The sequence below is a fragment of the Odocoileus virginianus genome, chromosome 5, assembly GCF_023699985.2.
Source record: "Odocoileus virginianus isolate 20LAN1187 ecotype Illinois chromosome 5, Ovbor_1.2, whole genome shotgun sequence".
In the NCBI taxonomy this organism is placed as follows: domain Eukaryota; kingdom Metazoa; phylum Chordata; class Mammalia; order Artiodactyla; family Cervidae; genus Odocoileus; species Odocoileus virginianus.
Genome location: NC_069678.1, coordinates 72,213,125 through 72,230,589, shown reverse-complemented (window position 1 = coordinate 72,230,589; position 17,465 = coordinate 72,213,125). Strand labels below are relative to the sequence as shown.

General features: G+C 51.1%; 1 protein-coding gene across 5 annotated transcripts; it reads left to right on the top strand.

Annotated features, from left to right (window-relative positions):
• Window positions 1-2,348: 2,348 nt before the first annotated feature.
• TMEM61 (transmembrane protein 61) lies at window positions 2,349-15,445 on the top strand. Of its 5 annotated transcripts, none has more exons than XM_070468120.1 (4): window positions 2,349-2,838; window positions 6,688-6,756; window positions 9,195-9,379; window positions 15,010-15,445. In XM_070468120.1, exons 1-4 carry the CDS (start codon window positions 2,824-2,826, stop codon window positions 15,311-15,313), a joined length of 573 nt encoding a protein of 190 aa, XP_070324221.1. In that variant the 5' UTR covers window positions 2,349-2,823; the 3' UTR covers window positions 15,314-15,445. The 5 variants fall into 5 exon arrangements, with proteins under 5 accessions (XP_070324221.1, XP_020727118.2, XP_020727117.2 ...); XM_020871459.2 differs by having other exon boundaries at window positions 9,195-9,544; XM_020871458.2 differs by having other exon boundaries at window positions 9,195-9,577.
• The last annotated feature ends 2,020 nt before the right edge of the window (window positions 15,446-17,465 follow it).

Below are 17,465 nucleotides of genomic sequence, written 5' to 3'. Positions count from 1 at the left end.
ATCCTCTTCCCCTTCCACCTTCAATCTTTCCCAGCATCAGGGTCTTTTCGAATGAGTCAGTTCCCTGAGAAGGTACTAATATTTCTCTCTCAGCCTTGATGAATTAGCTGAAGTGGCAGCTAAATGGGAAAAGCCCTGTTTGGTGACGTCTGATAAGTCCCCTCCCCCATACCTGGAGGCAGAAGTTGGTGACTGATTTTTTCTGCTCTGAGCTGCCCAGGGGTGCCAGGGAAAGCTTGAGGTTGATTGTCCAGAGAGGATCCGCAAGTATTCCCAAGCCTGCATGGTCTCCACAGTGCCTGGGCATCACAACAGACTCGGGGGCTAGGATCAGAGCCTCCAAAAGTAGGGGAGAGGAAAACGGAGCCAGAAGAGCTGGGCCAGATCTTTCGGTTCAAGTCACCATCCAGTCCCAGTCCCCTCTGGTCCTGGCCCTGCTCCAAGTCACATCTTCTCCCTGTCCTTAAGGAGGTCACCATCAACTAGGAGAGATTCACAGACTGGGCCATTGTGTAATGCAAGAGCATACCCAAGCCAGTTCCTCATGGGCAAGGTCTTAATAAAGCACTGAGCCCTCATAGCTACCTTGGGAAGGAGGTACCATGGTCTCCACTTGATAATAAGGAAACAGCAGCTTAAAGAGAAGGATAAGACCAGAGTCATCCAGCCTGGAAGTGACTGAGTCAGTACAGAAATCACAACCTGACCACCTCCAGGACCCAAGTGGCCAGCGGGCCAGGGGACTTGGGTTTCAGCAAGTTCAGGGGTGTGCCAGGATTCGATCTCAACATTATCAACCTGTGAGTTGTGACCCTGGGCTTCCCAGCAGGGAGGAAAAGGAGAGTCTGGATCAGCAAAGGGCCCACACCTGCATGGACCCTGACCCCTGCAGAACTGAGTGGGGCTGACAGCTTCAAGGCCTCCAGCTGTTCACTCATACCCACTGTGGGCAGGCCCACAAGGACAGCAAGAGGGGTGCTTGTAAAGTAAAGTAAAGTAAAGTTTAAGTTAAGTAAACTTAAGTTTAAGTAAAGTAAAGCTGAAGGAGGTCTTGGTTTGAGGTCTAACTGTTCCCTTGTCTCAGCTCAGCCTCTTGTGAGCCCTTTAGACTTGCACGGGCCTTTGCCCCTCTCTGAGCCTCAGCTTTCTATCTGTAAAATGGGAACACTTACACAGACCACACACACTGTGAAAATGAAACAAGATAACCTGTAAAAGGACCTCACCAGTCAGAGGAGTCGGTGTGCAGAGAACGCTAAAGCTCTCAGGTGGCATATTTCTGTGGAGACAAGGAGTTTAAGAATTAGGGGCCTGGACCCTGCCGCTGACCTGCTCTGTGACTCTGAGACAGTGGTTTCCCCTCTCTGAGCTTCAGATCTCCACTGGGCAGGTTGCTCTAGCCTCCTGTGTCCCTGGGCTGGAAAGGGAGTTGGTTTCCATCAGCTCAGTGGGGAGTCCTAGGCCCCTGCTGAAGGAAATCTGCCCAGCCCCGTGGCTCAATGGAACAGCAGGAAAAGACACAACCAAAACCCAGACCCCAGTTAGTCCAGAAGTGCCTCCCTCTGACCCAGGTGAACTTGTTGAGGTCTAACCTGCCTATGACTTTGTCCACCCTCTGCACATGCTGCTCCTTCAGCCTGGAGGCTCCGCCCCATTCCTACCCTGCACAACTCAGGAATCCCCAGCAGAAGTTTTCACACACACACTTCACCCATGCTGACCCTTCCTCCAGGCTCCTGAATCACTTGTTCACAACAGTGCCTCCAGCCTGCACCCGTGAAAGGGCCAAGCTCGTCCTAACTCATTCAATCCCCGAAGACCTGTAGGGTGGGGTCCCAGTCCTCCTCTGATACAGGAGTGGATAAGTTCAGAGAAGTTAGGTCACACAGTAGGTGGACGGCCTTGTTCTCCAACTCCACTCTCGTGGCCTCTCACCGGCTGGGGCAGTGACTTGATTTCTGTAGAGGCTGGGGAAGCGCTTAAAGTCAGGCAGTTATTTCTGAGAACGCTCATCTCCTGGGGATGAGAGTGTTCGAAGGACCTGCGGCTTGCTCAGGATGCCACAGCCGTTTCAGACTGAGCGCAATGGCTCTTGGAGGAGTTTCGTGTCCCGTTCCCCAAGCCCGCTTCGTGGGGCAGTAGGGGCGGGATGGCCCCCGAGGACCGCGGATTGCCGACAGTTCAGGGAGGTAGCGGTTGAGAGCGGTCTTGCCGCTGCCCTCCCCCCGCCACTTCGCGCTGGGAAACCCCAACCCCAGCCAGTCGTCTCGCTGTTCCTTTAAGGTCGGGCGCGGCACCTGGAGCCACCCGGAGCCGCTCCACCCGGGAGTCTCCGCCCGTCCGGCGGCCGGCCCCGAGGACGCGGATCCGAGGAGAGGTGGGGCGGGCCGCGCCCCGGAGCCCAAGCGCAGGTTCCCCGCAGCCGTCGGCCGAGCCCGGAGATGGGGCGGGGGTGATCATCACCTGAGTCGACAGCTAAGCGGGACTCCGTGCGCCCGTCAACGCCCCCACCCGGTGGCCAAGCCCTTGAGCGGTGAAGGGGGTTTGGCACCGCTCCCACTGGAGCCGGGAGGGGACGGACGGCGGCGGACTAGACCCTTGGACTCGACCCGCAGCCGGACGTTAGCGTTTCTGCGGGGGCGTGGAGAGCAGGGCTGGAGGACGGTCGCCAGGGCCGCCCCTAACGCTAGGCGCCCCCAGCAGGCCGGAGGGACCGCCTTTCCCAGGTTCGCGCTGCCCTCGGGCACGACAGCCACCATGTCTTCACCCCCGGTGGATTCGTCGGGCTCCCCACGCCTGGACCACGCCTGACTCTACGGCGCGATGACTGCGCCCAAGGTGGGTATAAACTTAACCAGGCCCCGCCCCGGCCACCCTCCCCATCTCTGCCCCCGCCCCGTCTTCAGGAGCAGGTCGGCTCCTCCTAGGCCAACCCCTCCCGGTCCCCTTCCCTTCACCTTGACCTCAGTGGTTTAGTGCGCAGAGTCTGAACACCCGAGTCTCCTCCTAACTGTGTTGTAACTCGCAGGGTGGCCTTGGGCCATGGCGCTTGGAGACTCAGTTTGCCCCGGGGTTACGGTGAAGATAGTTCGGAACACTCTTGTTCAGATGGTTTAGTTCTTTACAGAAAACTGGCACCTAAAGTTCTCTTGTTGGTAGCGGGGACAATAGGATATTATTGTGACCATTTCACAAGGGAGGAAACTGAGGCATGGAGAATCTAGGCAACTTACCCAGTGTCAGAGCCAGGGTTCCTCCTCTGTCCAGCTGTGTCACTGCTTGCCAGCCTCCCATTTCATCTTCACAACTTGCTCCTCCCTGGGAGGCAGTAATTTGAGCTCAGAGATGTTGAGCAGCCTGATCAAGGTCACAGAGCAAACAGAGTGGGCATAGTCAAAGGGACATTACTTTACCAACAAAGGTCCGTCTAGTCAAAACTATGTTTTTCCAGTAGTCATGTATGGATGTGAGAGTTGCACCATAAAGAAAACTGAGCACCGAAGAATTGATGCCTTTGAACTGTGATGTTGGAAAAGACTCTTGAGAGTCCCTTGGATAGCAAGGAAATCAAGCCAGTCCATCCTAAAGGAGATCAGTCCTGAATATTCATTGGAAGGACTGATGCTGAAGCTGAAACTCCAATCCTTTGGCCACCTGATGTGAAGAACTGACTCACTGGAAAAGACTCTGAAGCTGGGAAAGATTGAAGGCAGGAGGAGAAGGGGACGACAGAGGATGAGATGGTTGGATGGTATCACCGACTCAATGGACATGAGTTTGAGCAAGCTACTGGGAGTTGGTGATGGACAGGGAAGCCTGGCATGCTGCAGTCCATGAGGTCGCAAAAGAGTTGGACACGACTAAGTGACTGAACTGATAGAGGGAGTGATAACTAGCTGGTGGGAGGTGGGCGTGGTAGCAGCAGAAAGACTTCTGCGAGGATGTGGTGTTTGGCATGGGTCTCAAAGGGGGTTGTGAAATGAGGGCCCTGGGTGGGGACAGAGGGCTCCCCAGGCGGAGGGAGCAGTAGGTGTACAGGACCCCAGGTGGCAGGAACTTGGGGGCATGGATTGGAATAGGAGGGAGCTGGGAGGAGGGGGCCAGCCTGGCAGCCTGAGTGCTGGATTGGGAATGGCACTTCTCTGGGGCTGGACTGGGGTCATGTCCTCCAGGGCAGGGACCCCTTCCTTCCTTCCCCACCCCCACCCCCCCATCAGGGTCCAGGGTGCACTCCTGTGAAGGGTGAGTAAACTGCCTGAAGACCACCTCTCTGAAATGGACCAGGGGAAACTTGGGTGAGGACATCCTGCTGGTAATCCATCAGATTATTATGGGCTTCCCTGGTAGCTCAGATGGTAAAGCGTCTGCCTACAATGCGGGAGACCCGGGTTTGATCCCTGGGTCGGGAAGATCCCCTGGAGAAGGAAATGGCAACCCACTCCAGTATTCTTGCCTGGAGAATCCCATGGACTGAGGATCCTGGTAGGCTACAGTCCATGGGGTCGCAAAGAGTCAGACATGACTGAGCGACTTCACTTCATCTAGCTGTGCACTCACAGGTATTTGGATTAGACTCGTGTGTGTGTGAATTAGACTCGTGTGTGTGTGTGTGTGTGTGTGTTAGTTGCTCAGTTGTGTCTGACTCTTTGCAACCCCATGGATCGTAGCCCACCAGGCTCCTCTGTCCATGGAGTTCTCCAGGCAAGAATACTGGAGTGAGTAGCCATTCCCTTCTCCAGGGGATCTTCCCAACCCAGGGAGCAAACCCCGGGATTCTGCTTTGCAGGCGGGTTCTTTACTATCTGAGCCATCAGGGAGTAGATAGACCTGGGTTCAGATTTGGCATTGACCTCAGACAGGCTGTCACCCTTGCAACTCCAGTGTCTTCGGGACCTAGTGCTGTTGCAAGGATTAAGATGGGGGACACCTGTAAGTTGCTGGGTGTGGTTCCCAGTCCCTGTAAATGCCCAGTACACACCAGCTGCCACTATCATCAGGTATGCAGGCCAAGGGAGGAGGACCCAAAAGGAAGCATCCACTGTGGATCATGCTCATCTCTGACGGGCAGCATTAATGATATTTGCATTTTTATTCTCTTATGTGGCTTCCTCCTTTCCTCCACAATGAGGAACTATTGCTTTTATAGAAATTTAAAAGCATCGTAAAAGCCCATACAGAGTGAAGTAAGCCAAAACGATAAAGACCAATACAGTATACTAACGCATATATATGGAATTTAGAAAGATGGTAACGATAACCCTATATGCAAAACAGAAAAAGAGACCCAGATGTATAGAACAGACTTTTGGACTCTGTGGGAGAAGGTGAGGGTGGGATGTTTCGAGAGAACAGCATCAAAACATGTATATTATCTAGGGTGAAACAGATCACCAGCCCAGGCTGGATGCATGAGACAAGTGCTCCGGCCTGGTGCACTGGGAAGACCCAGAGGAATCGGGTGGAGAGGGAGGTGGGAGGGGGAATCGGGATGGGGAATATATGTAAATCCATGGCTGATTCATGTCAATGTATGACAAAAACCACTACAATATTTTAAAGTAATTAGCCTCCAACTAATAAAAATAAATGGAAAAAAAAAGCATCATAAGTTACCTTACGATGCAAGGGTTGACACATAAGCTGTATGCTGCTTTGGCAAAGTCTCTCACCTTCCTGGACTCAGTCTCAGTTCAGTTGCTCAGTCATGTCTGACTCTTTGCGACCCCATGGACTGCAGCACGCCAGGCCTCCCTGTCCATCACCAACTCCTGGAGGTTGCGCAAGCTCATGTCCATTGAGTCGGTGATGCCCTCCAACAATCTCATCCTCTGCTGTCCCCTTCTCCTCCTGCCTTCAATCTTTCCCAGCATCAGGGTCTTTTCCAATGAGTCAGTTCTTCACATCAGGTGGCCAAAGGATTGGAGTTTCAGCTTCAGCATCAGTCCTTCCAATGAATATTCAGGACTAATTTTCTTAGGATGGACTGGTTGGATCTCCTTGCTCTGCAAGGGACTCTGAAGAGTCTTTTCCAACACCACAGTTCAAAAGCATCAATTCTTCAGTACTCAGCTTTCTTTATAGTCCAACTCTCACATCCATACATGACTACTGGAAAAATCATAGCTTTGACTAGATGGACTTTTGTTGGCAAAGTAATGTCTGTGTTTTTTAGTATGCTGTCTAGGTTGGTCATAACTTTTCTTCCAAAGAGCAAGCATCTTTTAATTTCATGGCTGCAGTCACCATCTGCAGTGATTTTGGAGCCCCCCAAAATAAAGTCTGTCACTGTTTGCCCATCTATTTGCCATGAAGTGATGGGACCAGATGCCATGATCTTAGTTTTCTGAATGTTGAATTTTAAGCCAACTTTTTCACTCTCCTCTTTCACTTTCATCAAGAGGCTCTTTAGTTCTTTGCTTTCTGCCATAAGGGTGGTGTCATCTGCCATAAGGGTGGACTCAGTCTAGTCATTTGCAAAACAAGAATTTCTTTCCCTGCCCTGCCCATCTGCCTCAATTGTGGTCAGATGAGATGCCAGGTGTGAAGGGGAACTGTCAAGTGCCAATATATAGGCGAGGGGTTACTGTTACCGATTTGCTGGGGGTTTTTTTCTTCCAGTTTTTCCTTCTGACAGCCTCTCCTCGCTGTCTTTGGAGAGAGTGTAGTAAGGTTCTTTTTCTCCCCCAGAGAAAATGCCTTGAGCTGGAGACAGGAGGTTCTTGCCCCATTGACAGATTCACAGGAAGAGAACCAAAGGTAATTTACAAATGGCATGTTTCTATATGCTTCTGGTGGCCTGGAGGCTCAGAAAGATTGGGGTTTACTCCTCGAGCACCTCATTTAATGTATACATTTTCTCTTTCTCGCTCGCATGTACATACACACACGTACACACTTTTTAAAAAAAATTTATTTATTTTTTAATTGAGGGATAATTGTTTTACAGAATTTTGCTGTTTTCTGTCAAACCTCAACATAAATCAGCCATAGGTATACGTATATCCCCTCCCTCTTGAAACTCCCTCCCATCTCCCTCCCCGTCCCACCCCTCTAGGTTGATTCTGAGCCCCTGTTGAGTTTCCTGAGCCACACAGCAAATTCCTGTTGGCTATTTCTTTTACATACGGTAATGTAAGTTTCCATGTCACTCTTTCCATACATCTCACCCTCTCCTCCCATCTCCCCATGTCCATAGTCTATTGTCTATGTTTCTCCACTGTTGTCCTGTAAATAAATTCTTCAGTACCATTTTTCTAGATTCCGTATATATGCATACACACGTTTTTAAACGCATCTGGAAACATGCCCTTTTGAAATCTAAAGTCTCACCTACTAGATCTTGAACACTTTGCCATGCTCCTCAGCTCCCCAAGGAGTGTGTCTTTGATGACTGCACAGCAGTGCGTCGTTCAAATGTACCCTGTTAGGCTGGGCAAGCCCCATTTGGAAGGCTGACCATTAGTCTTCCTGAGGTCTACGAGTCCCCGGCCCTCTCCTTCACTGGCTCAACTTGTGGAAGAGGAGAGGGGGACTCTGTAAGTTTTCCTGGAGAGCATGCCCTCTGTATAGATGCCCTCTGTATGGAGACAGGTCAGGCACAGTTGGGAGGCTTATCCCAGGACACAACTGGTGAGCTGCAGAGAAGGGACCAAAACCAGACTCTGAGGCTGGGTGCTGCAGCAGCTGGCATCCTGTATTCCCTCCCCTCCCCCAGTCCCTCCCAGCTAGGAGAGGGGCTTTTCACCCAACAAGGTTTACTCAGCAGCACTGTTTCTCATTTAGGATAATCTCTTCAACACCTGTTTATGGAGCAGCTCCTGTGTGCAAGGCACTGGGGGATAGAGCTGTAAACGAGGCGGGTGCCGACCCGCCTCAGGGAGCTTGCTGTCTGGTGAGGACAAGACACGAAGAGAAGTCAAACAGACAGATGCCAGCTTGGTCAACGAAGGCCCAGGGGACTCTGAGTTTAAAGTGTCCCCTTTGAAGGCTTCTCGGGTGAGAGTCAAGCTGAGCGTGGAGAGGACATTGATGATAGCAAGTGACCAGGGAGAGGGAACAGCGTGCACAATGACCTGGATGTTGGTTTTGGAGAAATCCCTTCCTGTCTGTATAATCTGGAGCCAGGGTTCCTCCCAGGTGTTTTTTTCCACCCCTTGGGCATTTTGTTTTTCCTCATTGAGATAACACCGTGTGCTTAATTTGGCAACTAAGTTGGAAAAAGTCAGATATCATAAGAATTTCCCCCTGTTGTTAAATATCTGTGCTGAGCTTGATTTTTTTTTTTTAATTAGTCATGAATATTCCATCTAGATTTTATGTCATGGTTTATTCACCCTTTTCCTAGAGTTGGACATTTAGGCTCTTTCCAAATTATGACCATTAAAAATAAGGCCACAGTAAACATCTTTTTGGGTGAAACTTTGCTTTGTGTTGTGAATTTCAGCTCCAGGCTTCTCAATGCTCTTTCCCCATGGCGCCTGTACCCGCCCCCGGTTTCACTGTCTTCCTCTGTCAAATGGAGATTTGTTGTAGCTGTTGTTTAGTCACTAAGTCATATCCTACTCTTTTGCAACTTCATGGACTGTAGCCCACCAGGCTCCTCTTCCAGGCAAGAGTATTGGAATGGGTTGCTATTTCCTTCTCTAGGGACTCTTCCCAACCCAGGGATCGAACCCAGGTCTCCTGCATTGCAGGTGAATTCTTTACCAACTGAGCCACCGGGGAAGCCTATCAAATGGAGATAAGAGCATCACCCTTTCGAGATTGTGACCTGGGTGAAGTGAGACAATGCATAAACAGCAAGCCCCTCTCCTGGCAGGCCTGGCGGACCCCACAGTGTTCACTTTCCTCCCTCCCAGCCTGCAGGAGACACGGAGGGGAGTCTCACACACCAGGCAGATGAGGCCTCTGAGTCCTGGGGGGAGGCCAGGCAGGAAGGAGCCATACTTACTGAGTCCTGCCAGGTCCCAGGTGTGGTGCCAGGGCCTTGGGACACATGACCTGTGGCCTTCAGAGCAGCCCTGGAGAGTTGGGAGCATCACCTCCATTCCACAGATGAGGAAAAAGAGGCACAGAGGGGTCAAACGACCCCTCCGAGATTGCGCAGTGATCTCAGGCAGGACTAAAACCCACGTGTGGTATCCAGCAGGCCTCTCACAGGGCTCGTTTCTTCTTTTGTCTCCTTTTCTGTCCAGACTTGTGACAGGGCCCGCGTGGCCTCCACCCTACGCTACTGCATGATGGTCAGCGGCACGGTGGTCCTGGTGGCTGGGACCCTCTGCTTCGCCTGGTGGAGTGAAGGAGACGCAGGCCCCCCGCCCAGCCAGTTAGCCCCACCCACTGGATGCCCTGAGCCTGTGGCCCCCGGTGCCCTGCTCAGGTCGGTCAGCTTCTTCTGCTGTGGCGCAGGTGCCCTGCTGCTGCTGTTTGGCCTGCTGTGGTCAGTCAAGGCCAGCACCCAGAAGCTGCCTCGATGGAACCCATACCACCTCTCCAGGGACCTGTACTACCTCACTGTGGAGTCCTCAGAGAAGGAGAGCTGCAGGTCAGATGCAGCTGCAGGGAATGGGGGCCACAGGTAGGGCCCGGTCACACCATCAGGCATCTACTCAACAAACTCCCATGGGGTTTCTCCTCTGGTCTAGGTTTACCTATGCTTTGGGGTCCTGGAGGCTTATCAGCACTCCTGAAAGGGTTTTAAGTCCCTTCACAGAAGGCAGGCTTTGACAAATCGGAGTAGTTAAAGCTGTGAAAGAGGGCAGACGTGGTCCTATGGGACCATGGAAAAATCCAGGAAGGCTTCCTGGAGGAAGTGGCAGTAGAGATTAGCATGTTATTGGGCAGAGTAGTGTAGGGGTTAAGAACTTACCCACAGGAGTCAGACCCATAGGGATCCTCTCCTGGTTCTGTTGCTAACTACCTATGGGACTTCAGGAGATTATGCAACCCCACTAAACCTCAACATCTCATCAGAAATGTAACAGGAGTCATAAGAATGACAATTGTAGCAAATGCCTATAATGTAATGTAATGTAGTTGCATGGTGTTGAGTTGCTAAGTCCTGTCTGACTCTTTGCTAAGTCCTGTCTGACTCTTTGTGACCCCATGGACTGCAACACACCAGGCTTCCCTGTCCTTCACTATCTCCTGGAGTTTTTTCAAACTCATGTTCATTGAGTCAGTGATGCCATGCCATCCAAACACCTCATCCTCTGGCTCCCCCTTCTCCTCCTGCCCTCTATCTTTCCCAGCATCAGGGTCTTTTCCAATGAGTCGGCTCATAGTACTTACCTGAGATGATGTATATGAAGAACTCAGCCCAAAGCCTGGCACACGGTAGGTGTACAACATATGTCAACTTTTCCTCAAGTGGATAAGGTGGAAAGAGGTGTCTTAAGCAGGCAGAAGAGTACGTGCAAAAGCCCAGGGATGAGGTAGGGAATGGAGAAAAAATCTTACATTTACATAATATTTCTCATGTTTTTTTAAATCACTCCCTCCCAGGAGACTGTTTAGGCCTTTTTTCCCTTAATCCTCCCTCATGGAATGTTAATACCACAGATATACTGTATATTTGGTCTGCATGTATATCTGTGCTTTATACATAAACACAGTATCAGCAAGATTCCCAGAACCAATTTTTGCCCTGTTGAGAATGCATGTATCATACATGCTCTTGTTATGTACTTACTGTTTCACCAAGTGTCTACTGTGCCTGCATATATCAGGGGCCTGCATGCACGTTCCCCAGTCCAGCCCACCTGCAAGGTAAGAATTACTATTTACAGAAAAAGAGGGTGAGGGTTATACAGCTAGAAAGTGGCAGAGCCCGCTGGCTGTGAGGTGTGCGTTCCCCTACACCACTCTGTAAGCACTGGATTTGCATGCACTAAGGGCTAAACCAGATATCCATGAGTTGGCCTGGGACCTGGGCACTCTTCTTCCCTGAGTTAGAGAGGAAAATGCATCCTGAGTTAAGGAAGGTAACCGATTAGTCCCTGCTACTGGCCTGTGGCTCCCTGAGGTCACAGACAATAGAGTGTTCAACGGAAGTCCCTTAGTCCAGTGGTCAGGCCTTGGTTTGACTTTAGAGGGAAGGGCAGGACCTTCGAGCCTCTTCACTTGTCAGATGAGAAACCTGGGTCTCAGAGAGACCAGAGACCTACCTGGTCACACAGTCAGTTATTGGTTGGAACCAGATCATGCCTCAGGGTGCCTGTCCTTCCCCACCCAGACTGACCTGAACACAGAGAGTGGGTGTTGTCAATACACACAGTTGTGTTGACCCAACAGGGTCTGGGCCACAGCTGCATGTCAGGCGGGGGAACTCAGCCTTCTTTCCCAGCTGGGCCAGGGAGGAACTCACCCACTGCAGGGTACTCATGGCCCATCAAGTTCAGAGACCATGTCTTAGACTCAGAGCTGGAGTGGCTTCATGTTGGGGAGGCTGCTTCTGCTAATGGCTCTGTCTTTTCCCTGGGGCTGAGCCGTCCTGGCCCTCCTACTGAAAGCCCAGCATCTGGGCCCCATGGGAAGGTCACTTAGCTGTCCCTGCCTCCAGGCGCCTTGCTCTCTGTGGGTAACTCCAGGTTAGAGATAAAGACCATCTAGGCTGATGACTTGGGTGGGCCCATTTCCCTCTTGGGGCCTCAGTTTCCTCATTTATTCATCTGCTTATTCGTTCATGCATTTCACCAACATTTACTGAGTACCTAATTCTGCAGGGCACTGACAATGAAGCAGTGGACAAAATAGACAAAACCCCTACTCTCAGGGGCTCCCATATGAAATGTCAGCCCTACATGAAGTGCCTGGGTGGGAGGCCTCTGAGATCCCCCACCCCCAACCACAGTGAGAACAGCAGAAAAAAGCATGGGTCTAGTCGGACATAAGGCTGTCAGTGTCTACTCTTTCCTAAGCAGTGTGTTCTTGAGCCTGTTACTTAGACTCTCTGAGCCATATCTAGTTTTTCCCATCAATCCTGGAATTTTCCCTAGGATTGCCGTTAGGCTCAAATGAGATGATAGATGGGGAGGTGTAGTTACTGCAAAACTCAATTCTCTTCCTTTGCTTTCATTTGATGATGTACTTTCATGCCTACTGATTTAAGCCTCGCTGCTTAAAAGGCAATGTAAGGTCCATTTTACAGATGAGAAAGCTGAGGTATGGAGAGATTAGGGATCGGGTAGGGGAGGTGTGATGGTTGGCGTTGGCTGGGGCTTTGCTGCTTGGTTGATGTGCGGCCCTAGTTTACCTGTGCGATGACTGACCAGGCTTGTCACGAGTGTGAAATGAGATTAGAGAGCCTGAGTGTAGGAGCAAATAGTGCTTCACCCCTGGTCCCTTTCCCCTTTCCTGACTATAGATGGTTGTCTGACTCTGCTGAATGGTGGAGAAGCTGATGCTAGGCTCAGATTGTCTGTCGCCACCAGGCTCAGTGAAGCTTCCTGAGCACGGGGACCACAGTGGCATGCCCGCCACACCCAGCTGCAGGGAGCCATGTCCAGGATACGCCATGAATGGGTCTGCCCCTCAAGGGTGCAATGTGGTCCCCCTGCCGTGGGCTTCATGTTTCCCAAGTTTCCGGCTTTCGGGACCATGACTGTGGTGACCTGGGGCTGGGTGGGCCCAGCTGGCTAGGTGGGATGGTGTGAGGGCTACTGCAGCTCTGCCCTCTAAGCACACTTCCTGCTGTGGGCTGGTCTCACCTGGCAGCTATGCCCTGCCCTGCCAGCTGTTGCCTGCTGAAGCAGTGCCAGGACTACCCAAAGCCTGCCTCGTGTCTCCCGGGCTTGGAGAAGTAGGGAGTGGCTGGGGCATGGCTCGGAGGTGAGCAGGGCAGGAGATGTGGGCTTCTGGAAGCCTAATCATCCACATTTTCCTGAGTGTTGTCAAAGCATTTTCCATTTTCCCTTTCTCTGAATCTTTAAAGTAGAAATTGTTACCCTCATTTTACAAATGAAAGAAAAGAGGGTCAGACTGGGTATGAACAAAGCCTAGGTCACATAGCAATTGAACTTAGCTTGCCTGCCTCCAGGAGCAATATTCTTTGTCTGCCCTCACTTCAAATGACACTGTGAGTCAGAGGTGGGTGGAACCCCTTATCAGCTTCCTTGACCAGAGTGCCCCTGTATTATCTCATTTAATCTTCTCATGGTCCTGTGAGGTCAGTGCCTATATTGTCCTGTTCCCATTTACAGATGGGGAAACTGGGGCTCAGGTTAATAGAGTGACTTGACTGCTTGCAAAAGTTTTCACTTTCATCTCAGGTTCAAAGGATTTGTAACAAAATAAGCCACTCGTTACATGCAAATAAATAATACAGGTATTTATTAGAGAATTACCTAACTTATTTTCAACATACTAACATTAAAAGGAAAGAGAAATAGACCAGAGACTACATCACCAAATTGGGTTTTGACCAACATCCGGACTTGAACAGCGCTGGGAAGTCCCGTGTCACAGCACGTCTAGAGTCCCAATTGGGAAAGGGTCCCAGGCAGCCTGTCAGCTCTGTGGGTGAGACTTCAAAGAGTGCAGTTTGAAGTCCCATTTATAATCCCAGGATGGTGGCAAACTGATATCATCATCAATCTGTGACCAAATTGCAGCTCTGGCTTCATGTTAATGCTGTTTATTTTGTCTTGTGAAACTTGAAATGTGGTTCCGCCTGGGGCTTGGTTGGCCAGGACCCCTCTAGCAGCTCAACAATCTCGAGATTTCTCCCCCATCTTATCTATGGTGCTGCAAGTCTTGCGCTCACAGCAGTCATTCACAGTCAGGGCAGTGTCCAGGTAGGTTAGAAGAAAGGTCAGAGGCCTGCTCTGCTTTGTCTCTGAAGCCTAAACAAGACTATTTATTTAATTTCCCTAACACCGACCCACGATCTCCCACTGAGAATGTGGCTGGGCAGGGAGATGAACTGGCCAACGCTGTGACTCACAATCAATCCTAGAGATGCTTGGGGTGGGAAGGGACCTCCAGAATCACCTGTCAGCCCCTGTATGTGGCAGTACCTTCCCAAAGCAGAAGCATCCCAGACATAGGATCAGTGACATTCCTACCCCCAAGGTCCTGTGCAGGGAAGGAGCACTGACTCCCTACAGGTGATTCTCTAGGGCCCTGAGAGGACAGAGGGTCAGCCTCATTTCCATCAGCTCTGGTGTGACTGGGATGCAAGTGACCTATTCTTGGAATCTAAAGGGCAGAGCCTGGTCAGAAGAGCCTGGAGGGATCTCAAGTCCCTCCAGGGTGGTTCATCTAGGGGAGGTGGGGGAAAGTCACAAGAAAGCCAAGCTGCTCAGAGATAGATATGGTTGTCTGAGTAGATAGTGAGCTCTCTGTCTCTGGAGGTATGCAAGCAGAGGCAGTCACTTAGCAGACTTACCATATCAGGGCCTCAAGCATTCAGATGGGCAGGGGAATTGAGGTCTCCTATCTTGCCCTGAGCAGCTGCAACTCCAGACCTTGTAAGGGAGATTACAGTAAGATGGAAGTCTTTCTCCCCATGGATCATCATTTAGTTTTTCAACAAACAACCCCCCCCCCCCCCATCCCCAGTATCAATCCCTGGACCCTTAAAGTCAGTCCCTGCCCTAGGGGACCACCAGGTGGGGTCAACGCAGTGACGGAGGGAAGAGTCCTGTGGGGGCCCAGAGCAGGGAGTGGGAGCTTGGTGAAGGGACGTCAGCAGAGCTCCCCAGAGGAGACTCCAAGGACAGGTGGGAACTGATAGGGAAGCAGGGAAGGTGTGAGGGAGGTGGGAAGCACTTTCCCTGCAGAGAGAATTGAGGAGACAGAGGGTGCGATGAGGCCGGGTGGAGAACTAACAGAATGGAGGTCTGACTACAAGGGAGGGAGAGTAGAGTCAAGGAGCTGATGGGGCCAGACGCTGGTGGCTGTCACGCTCCCGCTGTGTCTGTGGGGCCAGGGAAGCCTCCCTCCCCCCCTCCCTGGTGTGCATCGGGTTTTACCCCAGCCCTGCTGATAGCCTCTCTTCGGTCCCTCTAGGACCCCGAAGGTGGTTACCATCCCCACTTACGAGGAGGCTGTGCACTGCCCACTGGCTGGGGGACTCTCGACACCACCTGCGTCCCCTGTGGAGGAAGACCTGGAGCGTGGTGCCTCGGGGGATGCCCTGCCTGGGGCTCAGCCCCCCTTGCCTCCACCCAGTTATGAGAGCCTCATCTTCGCTGCCGGTGGCATCTCTGGAGAGGCGGCACCTGGGGCTGCATGCTCCCTTGCGGGCCCTGTTCAGATTACGGAGGGTGGAAGTTCAAGTCTTCTAGCAGGCCTGGAAGCTGGAGACCAATGATGGGCTTCTTCTAAGTGTCTGGCCCAGTGCCTGGTACACACAGGCAGTCAACAAATACTGCTGAATGCTGTTTTGTTTTCTCGATCGCTGTGTAACAAATGGCTGAAAATAAATCCATTTTATGATCTCTCATGATCCTGTGGATTGCCTGGGCCCAGCTGGGTGGTTCTACTGCCCTTTGTGTGTTGTTGGGGCTCCTGTCCCTGGGGCCCAGGGCACCCACGATGGCACTTCCACATGGCTGGCAGTTACTGTTGGCTGTCAGCGGGGAAATATTCTTGTGCTGATGAGGAAATTGGGGCCTAGAGGCAGAGCCAGGACTGGCCCAAAGTAATGCACTAAGTTTTGGTTATTCCAAAAGAACATGAACTCTGAATTCAGGCCATCTGCGCATGAGTTCCACTAGGTACCAGCTGAATGACTTTGGACGAGTGACCATACCTCTCTCTGCCTCAGTTTCCTCATCTGTTAAATGGGAATTATGGAGGCACCAGCCCCTACCTTAGAGAGCTGAGTTTTGAGCATTAAATGAGATGATAGCAGGTGACATTATGAGATCACACTGAACCTGCAGGCTCAGTGTTAATGCAGCAAACAATAAATGCAGACTTCTGAGGCCAGTGGCAGCATCTCTTAAGTATGCAGTGATTGTTAGGTTTTGTTAGTAGAGGTAACCGCCCTCCAGTAGGTGCCTCTGCTCCTAGACCTCCTGTGACAGGGAGCTTCACGCCTCTTCTTGTATTCCAGATATGATAGAAATGTCTCCTTCCAGAATGTCATACCCCATTCACAGATGAGAAAACTGGCCCAGAGAGGTTAAGTTACCTTCCGAGGGTCACTCTGCAAGCAGGAGTTCCAGGCCCTGGGGCTCAGCATTCCCTGAGGAGCTTCCCGTTTACCAGGCCAGGCTCCCTGCAGCTCACATCCTCAAGGTGTTTGCTACAGGTAGTGTCCCCATTGAACAGGTGTGGAAACTGAGTCTAAGAGAGGTAAAATCACAGAGAATAAGTTTTTCATATAAATCAAAGTGTTTTCATTCAGGCCTGGTTGGACTCGTCTTTGGATCCTCCCATTTAGCCCTGGCCTAGCTCGTTACCTGCCATCCCGTCTCCCTGCTTCTGCCAAGGTCCGCTGACGTCTCTTCAAAGTTTAGTGGAAAGTGTTAGTCGCTCAGTTGTGCTGACTCTTTGCAAACCCAGGGACTTGTAGCCTACCAAGCTACTCACCCACGGAATTCTCCAGGCAGGAATACTGGCATGGGTGGCCATTCCCTTCTCCAGAGGATCTTCCTGACCCAGAGATCAAACTCGGGTCTCCATTGCAGGCACATTCTTTACTTGGTGTCTTTATGTGGTGTCTGAGCCACCATGGAAACCCACTGGACAGAGGGAGCCTGATCAAACTCAGATCTATGACACCCCTCCCGGGCTCAAACCCCGAGTGGTTCCCAGGTCACTCTATGAGTAATGAAATCTCTAATAAGGATGCTGTGGCTGGGTCTGGATCCCTGCCCTTGCTCTCTGCTATAATCGGCCCTCCTACGGGCCTTGACTCCTGTCTTCTATCTCTGGAAGTTTTCCTCCAGGCTTACTGCTACTCCTTATGCTCCTCACATCTTTGTCTGAACATTTCTTCAAGATGCCATCCTGAGCCAATCTGTTAAAACTATTATTCCACCCAGCACCCTGCACTCCCAGCCTCCTCCCTGCTCTACTTTTTGAATAACACCTGTCATCATTTAATATTTCACCCTTAAAAAATTTGTGAGTTTGTTTATTATGTTTCTACTCACCAGCAAGCTCTCTGAGAGCAGGGATCTTCTTGCTTCTTTCCTTTACTATTATATACACACAGTATACACAATTATACAATTCCTTCACCTAAAGCTTAGAAACAGTGCCTGGCCTGTGGAAGATGCTCAGTAGATATTTGTTGAATGAGAATGAATCAAAAAAGGTCAGCTATCCTGGTTATTCCTGGGCCCTCTCTCAGCCACCTGAGCCAGATCTTGTGGTTCTTCTCATGGATCTTGTGGATCCTCTCCCTTCCTCATCACGAGATCCTGGATCCTACCCTGTACTTCTTTCTCTCTTCCTTGTGTGTGCCTTGTATTTCCTGCTATGATGGAGATGCAGGTTTGAATTCTGCCTTG